General features: G+C 42.3%; 1 protein-coding gene across 4 annotated transcripts in view; it reads right to left on the reverse strand.

The window, feature by feature from the left end:
* The window catches only part of CASR (calcium sensing receptor), a 78397-nt gene that overhangs the window by 18046 nt on the left and 39463 nt on the right, over positions 1 to 20888 (reverse strand). For all 4 annotated transcript variants that reach the window (XM_030020930.2, XM_030020927.2, XM_030020928.2 and 1 more), the window contains exons 3-4: positions 15626 to 15932; positions 11844 to 12725 (exon numbers count right to left, since the gene is read on the reverse strand). In XM_030020930.2, coding sequence (XP_029876790.1) covers positions 11844 to 12725; positions 15626 to 15932 — 1189 coding nt within the window. The remainder of the gene's footprint in view (positions 1 to 11843; positions 12726 to 15625; positions 15933 to 20888) is intronic.

A 20888-nucleotide genomic window follows, 5' to 3' on the forward strand; every position in this document is an offset into this window, starting at 1 on the left:
GGTGATGATAGCTCTTAGACAGTCAGTATGATTTCCATTTGAAGATAAATGAAAGTGTGGGATTATTTAACTGTTTATGACACATGTAGTGATTTGTGGGAAAGAGGTGACATATTCTTACAGAAGCAGATCCCTATCCCTGCAAAGCCGACTGAGTTTATTCAGGTCCCCAGAGAAGTACAGGACATCAAGCTGCCATGACAGGATGTGCTGATTGGCATATTTTAACTGGTAATTGGTTTGGTTTGGTTCTGCTTCCGTCGTGGATATGAGGTCCCTAGGCAGCTGAGGGATGGATCTCTCCCCCTCTTCCATTGACCAGTGCCCTCTGCTCGAGGAGGGGCAGCAGTGGTGCCGACGTGGGCACCCATGCATACATTTTGTTTTTTCTTTGTAAGAGAGAAGCAGGGTCTCCAATAGAAACTTGCAGAAATTGGGAGAGGGAGGAACTCGGATGGACTGTGTTGGAAACACCTCACTTACTGCTCCGTGGAAGGTACTTGGTGCTTCCTTTGTCTCATGCTATGCTGTGAGTGCTCAGTCTGCTTGGAAACCGATGAAGCTTAGAGTTTCCTACAACAAGGTCTGGTTGGGCTGCCTGGAACTGGGCTTGATGGGTTAGCTTATGTGGTTTTCTAGCCAGCAACCAAGGGACACTGCTTTGCTGATTCAAAACTGCAGCAGCTTTGACGCTTTCTTGACAGTGAAAGGTGACAGAAGTAACAAATTAATAGCTGCTACAACAGTAGGAGCAAGTCACTTACTTACACCAAAAACGTTAAAGGCATGCATTTCGAAATGGGACTTGATATAAAACAGGACTAATCTGATTTAGGGTCAAATTTACTACAGTACTGTGTTTACAAGGATGTCCAGAAAGAACTCAAAACCATAAGCCTAGTGGATTTCACAACAGAGGCTGCACAAGTCAGGTCTAACTGAGATACTTTAGAAAATCCCATTAGGTATTTGCTGGTGTTTGCAGCTGCCTGAATGCCATTACAAAACTGGGTCTAAAATGCTTCAGAAAGACCTGTCTGCTGAGTCACAGAGGTTCCCAAAGGCATCAAGAAATGATCTCACAGTATTTTGGCATTGCATGGCTGGTTTTCCAGACTGATTTAACTATCAGTTAGGAGGTCACAGGACACAGTACGGATCGGACCAGGCTATTTTGTTTCCTGAAGGTCCTCCAAACCTCATGCTGGCCATGTGCACACCTGCTGTTCTAAGTGCACTTGTCTATAAAATGCAAGTCCTGAGCCTGTACTGCTTAATGCAAAGCTGATAGCTAACAGAACATCACTTAAGCATGCTGTGATAAAGGATAATGATTTTGCTAAGTGTGACATGACTGGAAAATATAGCAAGAAAGTTTTCATGTGCTTGGCCTTGCCTGGATCCACATGATACCTGAGGAAATAAACAGAGTGGGAACATCCTCTGCATACATCCCAACTATAGGATTTTCTGAAACCGAAGATTTACGTAGGAAAACATCATGTGAAATCCAGTCAACTGAAATTCAGTGCAAATATGTTTTTTAAAGTCAAACTTAAAAATGTGACCTTCACGTCACAGTTCCATTTTTAATTGTAATTACTTTTTTTAATGGGAAAAAGGGGAAACACTTAGTTTGAGTGTGTCAAAATGCTTGTTTGGACAGTGTTGTTTCAATTAACTGCAATTAGTGAGTTTGACTAACTCCAGGGGAGAAGAGAGATGGCAAAAGAGTTTTTTCCTCTAACATTTTCTCCTTTTTCTGTTTTAAATTAAGATCCAGCTGTATGATGGTACCCCAATATATTTGTATGGCCCAAAGCATGATATTTTACTATTAGCTCCCTAGAGTCCAAAAGAATCCTTCCTACAAGTAACTTCAGGAGTTAAGGCATCTGGAGTAGCCTCAGTCCCAGTTCAGTGCCATCCCAAACAGACATAATCTGATCTACTGACTGCAGTAGATTTCTTCTGGAGAAGAATGGCTGGAGTGACAGCATCTCTCCCCTCCTTACAAATATTGTGAGCATTAATACAGTTCCTAGTAATCAGGACAAAAATCATGGTAGTGAAATGAAAAATAATGTCTGTGGAGGATCCCTAGACATGGAATATAATGCACTACAAAATCAAGCAGGCTTTTGACTGGTCTCTGCCCCAGTGATGTACAAGCGTAGGTCAGTGATGACGAAGGTCTCTGTACCCAACAGAACAGAGAAAATCCATGGACAAGGTAGAGGAAAGGACTGAATGACTGTACCACCTGCACGATAAACCCATTATCAGTTCAGAAATTTTGGCTGTGTTCATTAAAATAAAAGCTCATTAATTAAGGGGTAATGATACATTACTATCCTCATCATACAAATAAAGCTCAAACAACAGTATTTATTATGGTGTGCTCTAAAAGCACTGATCCAACACAGACCATTCAAACAAGGCTGTGAAACACAAGTATTATATTAACAGAAAGTAGAACATAAAAAAACCTGGAGAACAAAGAAGAAAAAAAATCACCAGGCAACCTATTAAGAAATTTCTTGAACATATTAAAATTGAAAGGTGTCATATATGCCAGATCCTCATGACATAAGGCTGTAAGAGACTGCTAAAGAGGATGGAAAGCTAAAGAGACAGCTAAGGAGGAGGGGGAAGAAAGCTAAATGAATGATATGTTATTGCCCTTGCTATCAGAAAAAAACCCTGGACATTCTTATCCCAAGGGCACTTGTTTTGAAGCCATAATGTGACATTAACAGAGGTAGAAGGTCCTTAAAAAGAGATTAGAGAACAGCCTGAGCAATTTAAATTGGATCTAAAAGGCTGACAGAACCAGGCAGTTCATCACAGCACTCCACGAGCAATAAAAAGAGCGCTAATACAGTAGGTTTATGACTTACATATAAAAATGCCACTGGCTTTGAATGACAAAGTCAATATGCTATCTAATATTATTCCACAGCAATCTCCATCCACCTTTCTGGTACACGTGCACATATAATGCACTCCCAACAGTGTGCCTGAAGCTTCCCTCTGTGTCAGTCCATGCTGGGCATGAATCGGAGCTCAGGCCTCTTACAGAGGCTTGTACTTCTGCTCGGTGGGCCACTCCAGAGTCAGCCTCCGATGGGCTGCAAGAGCTGCCAAGCAAAGACAATACCGTAAAAGGCAGAGGGATGTCCTCTGCAACCACAGGCTGGTTAGTCTGACATCAATCCCAGGAAAAACAATGGGAAAACAAGAGTTTTGGGTTGAGGATCAATTAATACAAAATTATAGGACAGAAACATAATTGCTGACAGTCAATAAGGCTTTGAGGAATACGGATCTTGTTAAATCCAAGTTTGGCTGACAAACACACCCCTTTAGAAGTGAAATATCTGAGCTTTACGTTTAATGTAAAGCATCTGTTCGTGGATCGAGACTTGCCGAACAGATTTGTAAAAACACGTATCAACAGAGAGAGATGATCAGTTCATGGGGAATTCCTCCAGCCTCAGTAAACAACTCACTGTTACCCAATATGTTCATCAATACTCTGGCAGCAAAGTGCTGCTGGGAAAATTTGCAGAAAATGCATGGATTAAAGCAATGCTAAATAATAATAATCAAGAAAAAGCATTTCCCCCAGATTGCTCTCAAACATCTGTGTTTAATACAGTGAAATTCAGACTTATGCATCAAGGCATAAGAAATTCAAGCCACAGGCACAGAAAGGGTACCACATCCTGCAAAGTATTACTGGCAACTCAATGGGACCTTTCCATTGTATGCTGTGGCAAGGAAGGCTCATGTAACTTGTGCATGTATAAATAAAGAAATAATAAGAGCATGTAAATGTGGGATTTTTTTTCACTGTTTGGCTGTGCTGAGGCTGTTAAAGCAATACTGAATATATGCCAAAAAGAAGGATGAGTGAATGGACAAGATACAGAAATAAAGCAGAAAACATATCTTATGACTAAAACACCACTCTTTTAAATTATCAAGATAAGACCGAGGAATAATTTGATCAATGTGCAGAAATACTGTATGGAGAAAAATAATGAGTACTTCATCTGGACTTCTAAATCTAATAGAGCAAGGCCAAGTAAGGACCAATGAAACTAAAGGTCAGTTAAATCCCTACTAGAAATAAGACACGATCTGTGACAAGAGATGTGACCTGCCATGGATCATACTAATAAAAGAAAGGTCTACTAGTCAGCATGTCTTTGGGGGAAATAAATCTGGCTAAACACAAGTTTGACTGGCAAACACAGCTTTCAGAAATGAAATACATGGGCTTTACATCCAATGTGAAGCATCCCTTAGCTGGATCGAAATTACTTTCCTGAACGTGACATAAATTTACATAGTTTATTATACAAAGGATTTCAAACTGCATGATCATTCGGCAAGTGACTCCATTTGAACGTTTTTAGGTTTCTATTAAGGTTTTGTGGAGAGAGATGGTCTCTGGACAGACAAAGGCAACAGTACAAGTACAGTGAGAGCTAATTGTCAGTGCTATTAGATGGTATTTTGTACTGCACTCTGTATGCTGCTGTCTTTACCTACAGCCATGATATGAAAGAACCATTATGGCCACCTAATCTAGATTTAATGCCCTAATTGCTTTGTTTTTCACTTGTAACATATAATATGGAGAAATCCACTGGGTACAATGGCCCAGGGTGCTGTGTGTACTAACGATGAAGGATCTATTGGCAGAAGTCCTGAGTGAGTAAATGATGTTTTAATGCTCTTGGGAGGTCATCATACTGCACAATAACTGTTACAGTGAAGTATCTAAAAGCTTCAGATAGGGCTCTTTTTATTAATTTAAGTCTAAATTTAATACTAAATAATACACAATTAATTGTCCACCTATTAATGCTAATAATAGAGCCAGTGGTTATCCTACAAGCTCAGTGTTTTCAAGTAGCATAATTCACATATAATGCCTTGCATAATCAAAATCTGATTGAAACGTCTTTTCCGGGAGGTGTTTAATGCCGTCTCTACCCAGCTGTGCAGTGAACAAATCTGTATATGTGTCTCTCTGCACCCATTTGCTGTCGCTTTCTTCTAACAGCCCTTTATGGGTCAGCCTCTTCCAAGTCCCAACAAGGTCTGAAACTGCATCCTGCACAGAACACTGCTGATATTGATTTGAAAAACTGTGCCTTTCTCTAGGCCAGGAAGAAGTTATAGCTTTTGACTGTAAATTCTTTCCTATTTGTAACTATAGGATGAATTAGCTCAATGCTTGGGTAAGCTGCCTCTCTCTGTCAGAATGAGAACCAACTGATAGTGCATACTTGCTGTCATTTCTTTTAACAAAACAATGGTCATTCGTCAAACCTGAGTTCAATGGTTATTTATAATCTATCCAAGAACTACTATCCATTAAAAAAAAAAAAAGAGCCCTAAAGTTTCCTGTAGTCACACTGAGCTGACTGAACTCACGCAACCGTTTCAGACATTTAGAAGGGGCATCTGTTGCAAGCACAGTCATAGGTCCCACCAATGTTCAACTAAAGTCCCAGTAGAAGCCCTGTTACTGTGCTTGGGCACATGTTTCACTTGGCTACCAACTTAAAACATTTTTTTCCCATTTCCTTTATCAATATAAGTCTTGGCCAACAAAGAAATATCATGTCAAGGCTTTGATTTCTACAGTTCCTAAATAACCTTCATGTAATTCCTCCTAGAGACACAGGTAAAAGTCCTTTCTGAGCAAAGTATTGCATCTGGTTCAGTGGGAAGATCACTTAAACCTACAAGGCAAAAGGGTCCTTTATATGACATAAAAGGTAATTTGTTCTCCTTCCTCCAAACTTCACCCACTGTGTGGAGCAACACTAGTCCTTCATAGTGCATGAAAGTTCACTTTGGGGATAAAACTATGTGGCTGATTAGTAAAGCATCTGTGAAGATGGCTGACCACCCAGAAAGAAAAGAAATAATAAACTATGCTGCAATTATCATGCCTTTGAATTTAGCTTCAGACCTACCTTGGGGTAAATGGAAATCAGGCAAGTCAGAGGAATGATTATGACATGAAACTGAATTTTTGATAAACCCACTTGTTTCCTCACCTCACTTTCTGAGTGCCTTTAGGGGATTCTCAAGGTGCCCTTTGCCACCAGCTCCATTTGTGAATAGCATCAGGAAAGGTCAGTCCTAGAAGAAACTTTACATCCTTTTATGTAACAAAGACATGCTGTGTCTTAGTAAAAGATACTGATGTCTTGGTAATTCAAGGGATAATTATTATCTGAAGTCGCTACAGACAGAGACATTATGTAAGCATCTCATGGAGCCTTCCCTAAAATTCCCATGTCCAATATGGGCTGCAAAACTGAATTCTTTTCCCCACGTGACAAAGGTACAAATGAGCTTCATAAATATTAGAAAGGGCTTCTTTTCAAACACAGCTTTTGTTGTAACGCAGCGCATAAGTGACTATATTAAAAATTACTTTTATGAAAAATTCAACACGTTTGGGCGTGGGCAGGAATACTGCATTTTTTGTCCTCAGGCAGTGTGTACTACTCTGATTCAGAAGAATCTCAGCCATTTTCTACTAAGTAATTAATAACCACAACTCCTTACTTCACGACACAGAGGTTGTGTATTTGCTGCATGCAGTTCATCTACCCTTCTTCTAGCAAACCTGTCGGGGCGATGGTTTCCCTGTGTATTTTCTACTGGTGACGTTACAGGCCTGACCCCCGCTTTAGTAAGGTCCAGTTAAGTCTTTCTCCTTTTAGTTGCAGACACATCTAAATAATACTCCATTTATTGTCTGCTTAGTTGAAGAGCTCAAGTGATGTTCTCAGCTGATGGCAAGTTGTTATCTCCAAACTGATGAATAAGCGATCATCTGTTATTGCCCTTGTAGGGAAAAAGCTGTGTTTGCTCTATTGACCCACACATTTCTGTGTGTGAATCAAGTTGTCTGCCTCTCAGTTTGGTCTCCCACAATGAAAGCACACTGGTGAAATGCTTGCTTTCTGTTCATAACAAATATATCTCCAGTGTATCTGTAATGCTGACTAGGTGAGGTTTTGCAGTTGCCTCATATTCAGCAGCTTCCTCTGTCTTCATTGCAATTCTTCCCAAATGACTAATTTTCACACCAGCCTCAGTTAATACCTGTTCTGATACTGTTTTGTTCTCTATGCCACAAAGCAGCTGTTTTCCATACACCATTTTAATTGTTCAGACAGGCCTATATAGTTCAACAGACACAAAATTGATTAGATAAGCCATTAGGCTCAAAGGTCTGGAGAGACGTATGTCATCTAAGGCATCATTCACTTCTTTAAAGCCTTGCAGAATCAATTGCTAGCCAGCCAGACATACCTAAATGTAAAGCTGAAGAAGGCACCAATCCATTTTTACCTCTTCATAATGCATATCACCAGCACAGAGGAAGGAACTGTTGGCTGGGAGGTGCACAGGTGTAATATAAGTCTTTAGGTGTTGCTAGGTGAAGCCAATTTGTATTTGCTTTTATTTTGTGGAACAGCATATGGCAGCTTTTCACTAAGTCTGAGGTCAATCAGATTTCTAGGCATAGAATAATTTACATGAGCACGTCTTTAACCTGCTAATCATTACAGGAACACATTTTTCAGCCTGTGCAGCATGCTTTGCCTTGGTGCCTAGAAGAGCTATCTCATTTTTCACTCACGAACCTGCCAAAGTTCACAGCCTCCAGTGTAACCACAACCTGCAAATCATCTGGGAGTCCACCTAAGGATGCTCCTCTCCATGACCCTGTGACTGCACACCTTTGCCGTCGCAAATCCAAGGGAGCCTATCTTCCCTATTTAATTACAATGCTTTTACTGTGAGACAGAAAGAGAGGCCCATCAGCTGCTTGTTGGCAATCATCAAGAAGCCAAATGAATGGGCAGAAGAACAGAGTGAACTATGAAGAAAAGACAGGTTTTTCCTCTTCTCATGCAGAAAGAATATGAAGTAGTAAATACTTGCTCTGAAGGACAGATTAGGATCCCCTACTATTTTTCCCCTTATTTTTTGCAGGACCATCCAGTGTTTGAAAGGAGACAGAGACACCAGAGAGGCTCCTGTAAATGCCCCAAAGGGTTATAAATCTTTGCTCAGAGGGGAACTGAAAGAAGAACAGATGGACTTGCTGTTAGAAGTGACCATGGGAATAGCCACGTGAGCAGAGACCAAGAAAATGAAGGAACCCGAGGGACCTGGGAAATATTATCAAGGAAGATATTAAGAAAAAAGGGCTTCAAAAGCAGACTGTTTGAACTGTTATGGAGAAACAGGCCAAAGATGCAGGGAATTTTGACAAAGAGGCAGCATCAGTACAGGAGCCCTGAGCCCATGTCCCACTTCTTGCCATACCTTCCCACTGCTATTCTATAGCTTAGGGGAGAGCCTGTATTTGGGGGATGCCAGTCCATGAACCAGAGCAACCCACAGAATTAGCCCTACTCAATACAGTCTCCTAAAAATATCACAGCCCACCATCAGAAGAAAATGGGCGTCTGATAATCAGAGGTGACAGAGTCCTTTAAGAGGATTCTTTCTGTTGTACTATTTGCAGTCATGCACTTTAAACCTTAGTGCTTTGTGTAAAATTTTGCCTTCTCCAAATGTGACAGAAATTGCTTATACATTTTGTTCTGGATTGCCCTGCACCTTTTTGTTACCTGAACAAATCACTGCAAAAAGAAGTAATTAATCTGATCTTGATCAATATTGTGCAGGACACAACAATGGCATGTGCAGAGAATACTATCTGCTCTTTGCAGGCATCTTGCAAAGGTGTGCACCTGGATTATCTTCTGCCTTGCAGCAGGGTAGATTCTTAAAATGTGACAGCTGCAGGCATATACATTGCTCAGAATAAGGGCAACACAGACATCCTATTAACAGCTGTAATTTTCTGTAGAGTACAGAAGTGCCAGTTTTCCCATTTTGAGGCAGAGGACTCTCAACCCCACAGGCAGCTCTGCGTGCGGAGTGAGTGGCACGGCTCCTGCCTGGAAGCTGCCCTGCCTGCTCACCAGCTCTGCCTGCGCCTGCATCTCTGCACGTGCTGCCGCAGCCTGCGAGTGTGGGCTGACCAGTCCCATCTCCAGTGGGAATGCCCACAGCCAGCTTCAGTGGCCTTGGTAAAACAAAAGGAAGCAAGACTGAATTTATGGAGAGGGTCTGCCACTGACTTAGGTGGAGAAAATGAGTAAGCAGCTTCTTAAACAAGTAGCTATAAATAAGTCAAGATGAAAGTTGTTAGTATTTGATATTTCAGCTTGGGAGACACAGAAAAATCCCGTCCTCTCCATGCTGAAACATACTTAGAGCTTTTTTAAACTGTAAATAGTAAATTCTTAATAGGGGAACTGCACCCAATTTAAGCAACTCACAGTAATTCTGTGCTAGGCTTCCTGCTGTCCCGTTCAAACGAACTGATCACTGAGGTAAAAATGTTATTTTTATACACAGACCCACACAAGCACCCTCCATGAATTATATAAAACAGTTCCTCCAAAAGGTTTGTACTACAAAATACAAAATTAACAATTAGCAGACAACGAATTAAATAATAACTCATATGTGTTAGTGGGAGAATGCCCTTGAAAGGCAACAAATTTAAATGGTACATAACTAAATTGTGGAACGCACCATGTATCCACCCCAGCCACTGACCCTGCTGGCAAGGGCTGCTCTGGACAACAGCTTAGGCTAATGGAGCCACGAGTTCACTGGGTTTACTTTATCTGTCCCCCACACCACCTGGGCAGTGATTGCAGATGCTATTAGCGGCTGGTGCCTCCAGTCTCAGGCATGGAGACTTCCTAACGCCGTCCTTCGCTCTCTCGGGTTGCTCACTAAACCCTTTAGCTGATTGTGAGAAGAGGGAGCAGGCGCTGACCACCAGCAGAAGTACTGCTGCACATGAGATTGACTTCCGTAGAAAGATTTTTTTCTGTCTGGTTGTCAGAAAAATGCTCTCTGGAGATGCTGGAGGATGCACGTTTGTGAGGTGAACTCATTACCCCCAAGGCTGAGGAAAGCTTCCCGAGGGTAATGAGCCACAATGCCTGATATGAAGTAGGTGTGCACACAAATTCGGCATTTACTTGCTATTCATGTGTTTGATTTTGAAATGAATTGAAAAAATGCACAAATATCAAATATGCTTGACAACTAACACCACATAATGGTGATCATTTCAAGTATAGCCTGTTCCTTTGCAGCACCCGCTATTGCTGCCCAGTCATGTTATCCCCCACATATTCTTTCTTGATGCTGATTCCCTCCTTTAAGGCAAGTATGCATATCCAAAAGCCTAGATCAACAGGATGCTTTACATTTTGATATAGCCCTCCTTCAGCACCAGACAAGCAACACAGAAATGAGGGAACATTCTTCCCAATTGTGGAATCCTCAACAAACACCACGTTATTTTACTTAGCTATGGTATGAATATCCTGCCTTACTTTCCAACTTGACAAGGCATAAGGGAATGAATTAAAAATATATTTATTCTGGATCATTTTTACCAACACAGTGAAAGCTAAATCTGTCTGTGACTTGCCCACTTCTGTGAGTGTGCTCCTGAAAAGCAGAATAGCTTTGAAAGACAGAACCCCCAGAGAGAGCCAGCAATCGCGGGATTCCCCTAAACCAGGGTCAAATCCCACACTCATCAACTCTGAGTAAAGTGGTTTCACTAAACCCAAATCAGGTATCTACAGCAATGCAAGTTTCCTATAATTGTCAAGACAAAGCCTTTTACTTTGATCTGACTGATGTTTTTTCATTGAGTGAGACTAGACAGGAACCAAACTGCAGTTCCCATGAACGCTGACCCAACATCCGCAAAGTTTGTGGCACGGATAGCCTTTATTTTGGTTAGACTGTCATGAATAGAGGAAATTACACATGCAAATGGGGATGTGATCCTCCTTATATTCATCAGTGTTGCTCTGATTTCAGGCACGTTTGGGCCCAAGTTTTCTGTGATGACCAGAACAGGGCAAACAGAATTTGCTACGTATTTGACATATCTTCATTTGATAGCCTTACAAGCTAATTCTGTTATTTAGAACGCAGTAGATATTAAAAACACATACTGAATATCACATCGGATAGCACAATCAGACACACAGTAAGGTATAGAGTATTCATAAAGGATCAGAAGACAAAATGCTAGAATACCATCCATGTGCCAGTGGGCAGAACGCATTGAATGAAAGGGCAAATGTGACTAAGTCATTAGTATCATTTTATCAGTTTACAAATATCACTGCCAAATCAAAGCAACTATCTATTATTTGCCCAATAGCCACACGTTATTTTCCTTCATTACTCAACCTGCTTTAGTTTGATCCTATATAAGCTTAAAACTGTGGGGAAAAAATACAGCCTGTATGGAAAATTGCTGTGGGATTGCAAAAGACATAGAGCTTGCCAAAGAAAATGAACTCTAAAAACTGTTTTCTTTGTTTATGTGCTCTCTCCTGGCCCTCTTGTTTATGTAAGGGCTCAATATATGATCAAGTTACCTTGCGTCAGCCAGTCTGTGGTAATTGTCTGTGTGTGCATTTCTGGCCCACAGCGAACGCAAGAAAACTTAACTTAGTTTAAGCCCCTTTCACTGCAGCAAACCTAACACAACTTACCTTACATTCCCTGTGGGGTGTGACCGTGCACCTAACTCACACACAAGTGATATGCTATGTCCCAGGAGCCTTACGCTGTGCCTGAAACCCAGGATTATGAAAGGCACCCTAAAAGGCATCCGGGACAGCTTGTCTTTCTTCTGCAAGTATATTGCACAGGCACACAAATGAAGGACTTACCTGCCATGCCTCAACCTTCTTAATGTCCGCACAGGATCCGTTAGTGAAGAGTCCTTTCCCAGGGGTACAGGTATATATATCCTGCAAGGCATGGGCAATAGAATATACTGCCAAATACACATTATAGGATATCCGCAAGTGTGTGTAGTCCATGTATGGTGTCTCCACACTGGTGATGTTCTCATCCCCTGTGCATGGAGGTCGGAAGGCAGCCGTTCCATTTCCAGCTCCAAGTCCCTCTTCATGGCCCTTGTGGAAGGAAGTTGAAGCTGGAGAATTTTTGGACCCATCTGGGAGATAGCAGTTAAATGTCTCCTCCCAAAACTCCTTGGCAAAGCCATTGTTGGTGGACTTCTTGGGGTGCACCTTCTGCAGGAACTCACGAAAGCCTGGGATCTGTCCTGCCTTCAGTGCAAACCCGATGGTGCTGCCGATGACACGGAAGAACTCCGGCATGGCTATCAGGGAAGAGCTGGCCCAGGCCTCGCTCGCCAGCCAGATCTTACCAGTGATGTTTCGCCTGACGATCTCTTTGATGAGAGGCTCCAGGTCTGGGCCACTGGAGAACACAACAATCACCCTTGCTGTGGAGTTCTGGATGACCTCCACTACCTGCTGGATCTCCTCTTCGTCCGAGTACTGGGAGATGAGCTCACTAAAATCAATGCAGATATCTCTCTCCTCTGCCTCCTCCCTAAACTTTTCAATCCCTGGCCGGCCATAGTCATCGTCAGCTGCAATTGTTCCCACCCAGTTCCAGCGAAAGTACTCGATGATGTCTGCCATCGCCGTAGCCTGATGCTCATCATTGGGGATTGTGCGGAGGAAAGACTTGAACTGGTTCTTGTTGCTCAAGAGACGACTGGATGAGGCATAGCTGACCTGTGAGAGCACAGTAAACAAGCAAAACACACCATGAAGTGAACTGCCTGGGAATAAATTGCCTACATTTATCTAGCATCACTGTCAACCTGTGTAACCTCGGATGGGATGAAGAGATTGCTGGCAGCCACGTACTCTTAGCCTGTGGTTGCACATGATCCGCTCTGAGAGTCTGTATGTTCTTGTAGCTGTGGCTGTTTTACAGAGGCAAACATACAGGAGCAGCTGCTCGGACCCGAGAGGCTGGAGCAAGCTCACATCCACCTGTAAGGTCAAGGATCTGAGGGAGAGAGACACTGACGCTAGCTTGGAGGAATGGCAGAGGGGTGAGCCATGGGTGGCCTACACGCACCCTGCTGTACTTCCTGCCAAATCCAGAAACAAGAGGAATGTATCTTTTAGATAAACGAGGGCAATGCACGTAATTCAGACAAAATGTAGGCTTCCTCTGTCCTGAACCAGACATGAGACAGCAGGCTGGTATTGCCATCCAGAACCTACCTCTGTCTGTCTCTCCTTGCATCTCACCTCTGTCCCCATCCTTAAACAGGCTCCATCAGGCACCATATGTGTGGTATATACAATCCCTGCCAGGTGAATTAAGAATGTGATGTATATCAGTCGCCTTGACCCTGTGGAGTGTTATGGCAATGCTGGTTAATACTACCTTAGCAGTATTTCTTGATTGCTGGCCAGAATCAGCAAAGAAGCAAGTAGGCATTCCACGTTCCACAAGCCACCATGTTCTACAGTTAAAATGGGATTTTATTTCCTTTTCTAAGGCTATCAAGAATTTTTTTTTTCCTAATCAGAACAAGTGCCATATGCTTTTAAGATATAATTTGGATTTTCTACAAGTAGGAAGAAGATCATAAAACCTAGAAGAGAACTGTTTAAAGATCTGGAGAACTTTTATAAGTCACTTATCTTTGCATTTTGAGATTGGTATCTGAACTCTTTAGGACTGACTCTCATTTTGTACAAAGTGGAAATTTACAGAAAACCTTCTCTCCTCCTTAAACTCTGGCATTTAATGTTTCTGCAAGAAGAAAGAAAAGGAGGTCTGCTAGTGCAGTTTGAAGGGCCACAGGAGCAAATCCTTTCACAGAGCTATACTCTCCCCTGGACAGGCTCCTGCCCAGTGCTGCTCTCATCTCCTACAACCTATTGCCAGGAGGTACAGGCAAGGTACCCCACTCCCACATGGGCTGTAAGGGCACACTGAGGTGAGATACTGAGTACCAGAACAGAAGTCATAACATTTTCAGTTTCTATGTCAGCGGAATGAGTAATGAGCCTTACATTAATTGTAAAATATACCTCCAACTTCCACTGAAATGCCAGGTCTATTAAGCATGGATTTGCTAATGGCCTTGCTTTAAATGGTAGCGATAATGTGTATTCTAATGCCGCCCAACAACTCCCAGTTTAAAAGCATGCTTTCATTTGTCATACTTCAACCACCTGGCTGAGGTTTTGTTCCAGAACTGAAACTCCTGACATCTACCTGTTTCTGCAACCTCTAGATAAGACTACTGCTTTGTAGCACAAATGCCATTCCTTGTTCAAAGAGAAAGCCTGAGAACTGCAAACATCTCTGAAGTTCAGTCCAACCCACCAACACTTCTTGGCTGCCCTTGTTCACCTGGTAATATGACGTATAAATCAACAATACCCCTTAAAATGCCATCACGGTGTTTATTACACACCACCTTCCAATGCTACTCCGGGCAATACCTAGATAGCACATACTGCTCTTAGCTTAAACCATTCTTGCCCTGCTCAGAGACCAAAAGTCCATTTTTTCAGACTCTTGTGAGGGAGTCAGGCTGATAACATTAAACAGACAAGATATATTACTGTGCACCAGGCAGTCAAGAATCCTTCCTTCTTCATTTGTGGTGCAGATGGGAATTGGAGCCCTGGCTGAAGTAAAGATATATCCTCTCAGGACAGACTGAGAGTGCAGTGTGACACAATCTTGTTGCAAGGACTCTTGTGAGCTCTGGCACCTGTATTCATTTTAGAAGAGGAATTGAAAATGTTAGGCTATACAAGGCAACACATAAATGGATAAGGCCAAGCGCTTTTCCAAAGTTATCATCAGTGTGGAAATCTAAAATCAAGAGCAACAACATTAAGTTTTAATATGCCAGCCTCATACTTTCCTTAGGGTCTTGGCAGGGCAACAAGCTTGTAAAACAAAAGGATGGGACCATGGATGCTGGTACTGGCCCCAGGAGAGTCAGCAGACAGCAAGAAGAATGCTGCGACACAGGAGCTGGCACAACTACACCACCACAGAGATGACCCCCAGGACAAGGAGGGGGGCATATCCACATGCTTTCACAAACCCTGTTTTGGAGGCCCTAGGGCAAAAGAAAGGCAGGTCAGCCCAGAAGAAACCTTCACAGCACCTGATCAGCACAAGCAACAACTTTACAGATCACCTACTTGAATGATCAGAGATGCTGAGAGACCTAAGAATAGCTGGCAATGAGTGAGCTCTGCCTTAAGTGGGCTCTGTGGGAGTTGGGAATGACTAGACAGTGACCGTGGTGAAGTAACATCACAACTAACCCGTCGAGGCTGGCAACTGCCAATGACTGACCTAAAATACCCATGTTCACAGACTAAACCACTCTAGAGGACTCTAGTCTTCCCAGACTAAGTTGCTGTTGGCTGAATGTTGTTATTCACTGCTTGGTAACCTTTGTGCTTGGGGATTGCAAATTGCTAGCAAGACATATTTCTACCATAAGAAAACCCCCACATTTTGTATTGTTTCTCTCCTTGAGGTCCTATTGGAAATGGCAAAGATTAAACAATCGTTGTTTAATCTCTGCAGAGCAGAGAGGCAGGCCACTTCTGTAACCTAAACAAGAGAGGTGAAGGCGTACCTGAGGTATATAAAAGAGTCCCAGCAGATTGGCCACAGCAGTAGAGATGCCAGAGCCGGTTGCTCCCACGACTGCAATGGTGGAAGGGATATGTTCTGAGCAGTTGCAGAATTCATCCAGGTTCAGGGAGTCTATCTTGTTCTGGGCCACAAAACTCAGTGTGGCCTCCAGGGCTTTAGAGACTGTATTGCAAGTGTCAAATATCCTGTATCCCAGGGTCATGTTGGGAAGGAGAGTTGGGCTACTGTTTATTTCTTCTATGGCAAAGATCATAGCCTGGAGCCAGCGGAAGCCTCGGAAATTATACCTGGGAGAGCAAAAATAAAAATAAAATAGAGTGAGAAGGAGGGAAACAGAGGACAGGAGACCAGGACTGAGACAGGGTGAAGAATTCCAGATACAAAAGGCAAAAGCAACTTATGCTATTTCTTGCATCCTACTAAATTTGAAAAGTTTTGCTTTTGTCTTCAGTGGTTACAGACGAGGTATGCATATGATACAAGCTTTTGTTCTGGTTTTCAACTGTTCAGTTTGGGAGCTCACTTCAGAGGTTGTGAGGATGAGATGAACTTTTCTAAGTCCCCTAAAGTCTGGGGAAGTTGAAAGAGAGCATGCCTGGGGTGTTGGCTCTGGCCTTTCCCTTCTGCTCAGGACTCTAAACCTGGATCTCATGATTCCTGAGCAAACCCTCTGACGCAAAGCTACACCTACCAGGTTTGCTTCCAGGCTCCTCTGACATGTTTCTGAATGCAGATGGCAGTGTCTGCTAAGCCTGATGCTGCCAGGGACTTGGGCTCAGGGATACTCGGTCTGTCAGCTCCTCATGGCTTTAAGCAGGCAGAGCAAGCTGAGACACAGCACTGGCATGCTGCTGGATGCACAGGTGCCTGGGAGCTCTGCTCAGAGAAATTTGGCCTCACATCACACACTTCTCATTGTGAGAGAAAGCACAGTCAACCTGTTTATGCCAGAGAACAGAGGCATGCTATAAATGCAAATCCTAGCGTAACTTGCTAACTTGTTAGTTAGATACTTCAGTGCTTTCATTGAAGGAATAACTTTTCTCATTATTATAGTGCTCTTATACATTTGCTTTAGACACGAGCTTCAGAAGGTGCCATCAGAGCTGGCCTGTGACATTGAAACTGTGAAATTGAAGCCTCCTCTGTTCTCTAAAATGGAGAAGCTGAGCCTTCTGACCATCTCTCAGCTGTGCATGGAGCTAACCCAGAGCTGGGGAGTGGTGTGGCAAGTGCGCTGCAGGACCTGGGAGGCCCTGTTTAGAGCATCACATGGGCTGGCAGTGAAAGAAGCTGATGCAGTGTGAGTGACTACTCATCCAAAAAGGAAAGAAGCTTCTTCATGGAAATGAGCAGAAAGAAAGTAGCTTTGATACACATTATTCTCAAGTTTTACTTACTGTGTTTTCTCCCGTAAAGTTGCACAAGCAACCAGTTTTGTGCTTGTGAAGCTGCTGTGTTTTAGGGTAATTCAGCTGGAATGCCAGAATCTTTCATGAACTGAAACCTGCCCTTCCTTGTAATGCACTATGGGTCAGGATAGCAGTTAGTTTGCAATTTTGTGTTGAGCTGCAGCTGAAAACAGGAAAGTGTCAAAGCAGTTATGCTTGAGATCCATTGGGAAAACTGACAGGCCCCAGAACTGGAAAAGCCTGGGGAAATAGCCTGCCCATGAACAGATTCTATATGAAATGGTAAATTTTAGGTTTCACATGAGTGCCATTTTGAAATGCTTTGCGAGATTTTTCCATTATCAAGGTGAAGTTTTCTACTGATAATCTGCATGAAATCATGATCTTTCAATCTCTGAGATGTATGACCTGAACAGTTTTTAATTGCTGGATTAAATGAATTGCTTCTAAAGTTGATGTTAGCTATGTCTGACTTCTTCAAAGCTAAATGAACACAACCACATTACTTCCATTCCAGGAGTTTTATCTGATTCATCTGGGATCAGAATGTCTAAAGATATTACATCTAAGGTTTATCTTTAAGTCTTAAAAACTTCATTTATTCAACTTGATTTCACCTGCTCCAGACATCTTTGGCCAACTTCCAAATGAGGTTCTGCTCTGAGGTTGTACCTCAAAGACCAGACAGCATGGTTTCAATACAGATCTCTTCAAGTCAAAAAGTTTGAGGCCAATAAAAAGCCTTAGTTATAACTTATGACCAAAGGGACAGCTAGCTTTTTTAAGATAATTCTTTAGAAAATGGACACCCTTTAGAACACGGCAGTGTGTGTTACCATTAGAAGTAATTCGGTCATTTAGATTATTTTTTGCTCTAGTTGCAACCATTAAGGAGCGAGATGCCAGGGGAGAGCTGACATATGCTCCTGATGTTTATTTACAGCATGAAGCCTGTACTTCAGGTACTTGAGTTTGCATTGGTTTTATTTTGGAGGGGAAAGGAGGGTAGGGGGTGTTTTCTGGGAGCTAGACTCCAAAATGTCTTTGAAATGCTCTTGATAATTTACCTCAGACTAGCGTGGGCAGGAGACCTGCAGTTCTCTTCAGTTGCACCTCTGCTGATAGCAGCATCAGCAGATCAGGAGAAGAGGATCAGATGGGATGGAGACAAACAGACCTTGCTCTGTCTTCTCTAATACCTGATAGAACTTCAGACAAGGTCTCATACAGTGTTGTATCAGTACTGTAACATGGATATGGTCAGATGAAGGCAGTGCCACTAAACTGGTCTAAATGAAGCAAGATTTCATGATTCCTCCAATCCCTGTGAATGGAAATTGTGTGGACAAATTCTCTCCCATTGTACTGTAAGACCCCAGCAAGGAGCTGCAGATAGGTTCATCTAGGCTTGGTGTGTACGTGAGTGATGGGTAAGAGCAGCCTTTGAACCTGGCAGCAGGTTATGCTGATCCAGCTGACCTCCTGTGCTATGCTGCTGCTGTGACTAATATGACTAGTCACTGGAACGCTCTGTCAACCATGCAGAAATTTGATCGGTAATTTCCATGAAGAAACTGCAAAGGATTTGCTAACAGACGCAAACTTTTCATTAGATTTCCAGAATCTTTAAATAGCCACTGATATTTTCTTGGTGGAAAATAAGCAACCTCCAAAACTTATTTTCTGCCGTATCACTTTACAGGTATGTTGGCATAGTCTTGTATTTTAACATTTCTGAGATGTGGTGCTATGAAAAGTGGCCATTAAACTCTAGATGAGAGTTTAATGTAAATAATTCAGTGCCCAAAGGTGTAGATAGGAATTTTTATTTACACTTGGTTCTTTAAAGGTTTCCTTTCTGATGCCTGTTCTCCCACCTGTCAGAGTATGCAACCCACTGATCTTCCTACTCTCAGGCAGGAGCACAAACAGGGAAAGATAAATCAGAAACAATTCCTCCACAAATCCTCAGTTTAGTTGTCACATCTGCAGGGGATGGATTATCTTTGCAGCAGCCCAGTTTGCTGGATAGTAAACTCACAAGATCTCTGATTCCCGCCAGTTTCTTTCTAGTTGGTAGAAATGTGTCTGTCAAGGGGTGCTCAGGATGGCTTAAATGTCTCAGTCAATGTTACAAAGCAAGGGTATATAAATTAAGGGACACAAGCTCACGGCATGGTTTAAGCTCCCTGTAGCTCCAGCCCCTGTTTGTTTGCTTGTTTGTTTGTCTGGTTTGGTTTGAACAGCTCTTACTGTCTGGATCCAGCAGGGAAATTAGTCCTGATCCCTGTTGGTCTCCATAAAGGAGTAATTCACAGCCTCATGTGAATTCATGACCTTCATTTATCAACACTTGCAAGGCACTAAACTAAAAGCAATAGAATATGAAGGAAAAGGAGAAAGTAATGTGAAAGCTCTAAATACAGCTTTCACTTCCCCTCCCATATCTGACAGGTACTTTTATTCAAGAATGGTTACAAATCCTGCATATGCCTCTTGGCTCACATTAGTACTCCTCTTTCTCTAGTGGTTGTATGCACATACTAATTTCTCTGTCCTCTCTAGATTTCCAGTACATTAATTACATGTTATTGCTGCTACTACTACTGCTATTACTAAGCTATGCAAAGGGGAGACCTTCAGTCGTTTATTAGATTCCTGCAGTCAGTAGGTATAATGAGTTGCTTACCACTCTTACAAGCTAGGACTATGGGTAAGGGGAATTGTGCAGACCAAAGAAAATTAAAAAATTATAATTCAGAAGGTGGATGGAAGAGAAAGAGGAAAAGGAAATAATTTGGTCTTAGGGAGGAAATTCTAAATATCACATTATGCATTCAGTTCTGCAGTGGGGTTAGCAAATACATCCATAAAGGGTAGAATTAAAATTCTCTGTTCTCTCAGATGGACAGACAGACTCAGTGAGCTAAAGAGTCTGAGAGCTATGCTCTGTGAAGTCCTGCACTATGACATGGGGACAATGTCTCACCCCAATTTCACAGCCTGAAGGCTATGTGTCACAGTGTGGGACCTTGGCTAGATTGCTGATTAGAACACAGGAAATAGGCATTAAAAATGATGACATAGTGACACTATATTGGCAACACTGTCTGTCAGTTCAGTAAAGATATATCTTCACTGCAGTTCATTATGTAAGGAATATATGGGTATAGCCCACCTGTGCAATAATGCTAACAATAACACTAACGATACCACCACCACTACTGTTAATCTACATGAAATCAAGTAAGGACAAAGAAATCAGGTTATGAATAGGCCTCTGTAGGTGCTGACAGGGAATGGGGGTCAGGGATTGCTTGTGCTGTGCTCAGCCTCTGCCTCCACTGCACACATCAGATATGCATCAGCAAATGTTATATGGAAAGTTGCTGCAACAGCAGCTGAGGCATACAAAGACAGAAGGTGTATTTATACCAAATGCGGGATACTTGATTGCTTAAAAAATAAACAGGAAACAAAATTGCTCTCACTTTGTGTACTCCTATCTGACATTCGGTGTGGTGAAATCATGCATAAGTTTTCACTTTGGACTCTACAACTCAGTGCTTAAAGCATGAAGATGCATTTTCAGTAGAAACAGCACAAAAAGAACAGAGACCAGATCATTACTGTTCCCTTTTCCTTTCACTGCTGAGTTATGCCTATAGTTTTCCAAATAATCATGTGCAAGGTATGCACAGTAGGTTCAGGCCAGTACGTATGGTGAGCTGGGGAGAAATGTGGCATGCCACAAGAGTATGAAGAGCATGAAAACTGAAAAACTGGAGAGAAAACTGTCCTACCCATTTTGAGAAGCCCTGTTTGGGAGCA

The sequence above is a fragment of the Aquila chrysaetos genome, chromosome 7 (genome assembly GCF_900496995.4).
Source record: "Aquila chrysaetos chrysaetos chromosome 7, bAquChr1.4, whole genome shotgun sequence".
Classification (NCBI taxonomy): Eukaryota; Metazoa; Chordata; class Aves; order Accipitriformes; family Accipitridae; genus Aquila; species Aquila chrysaetos.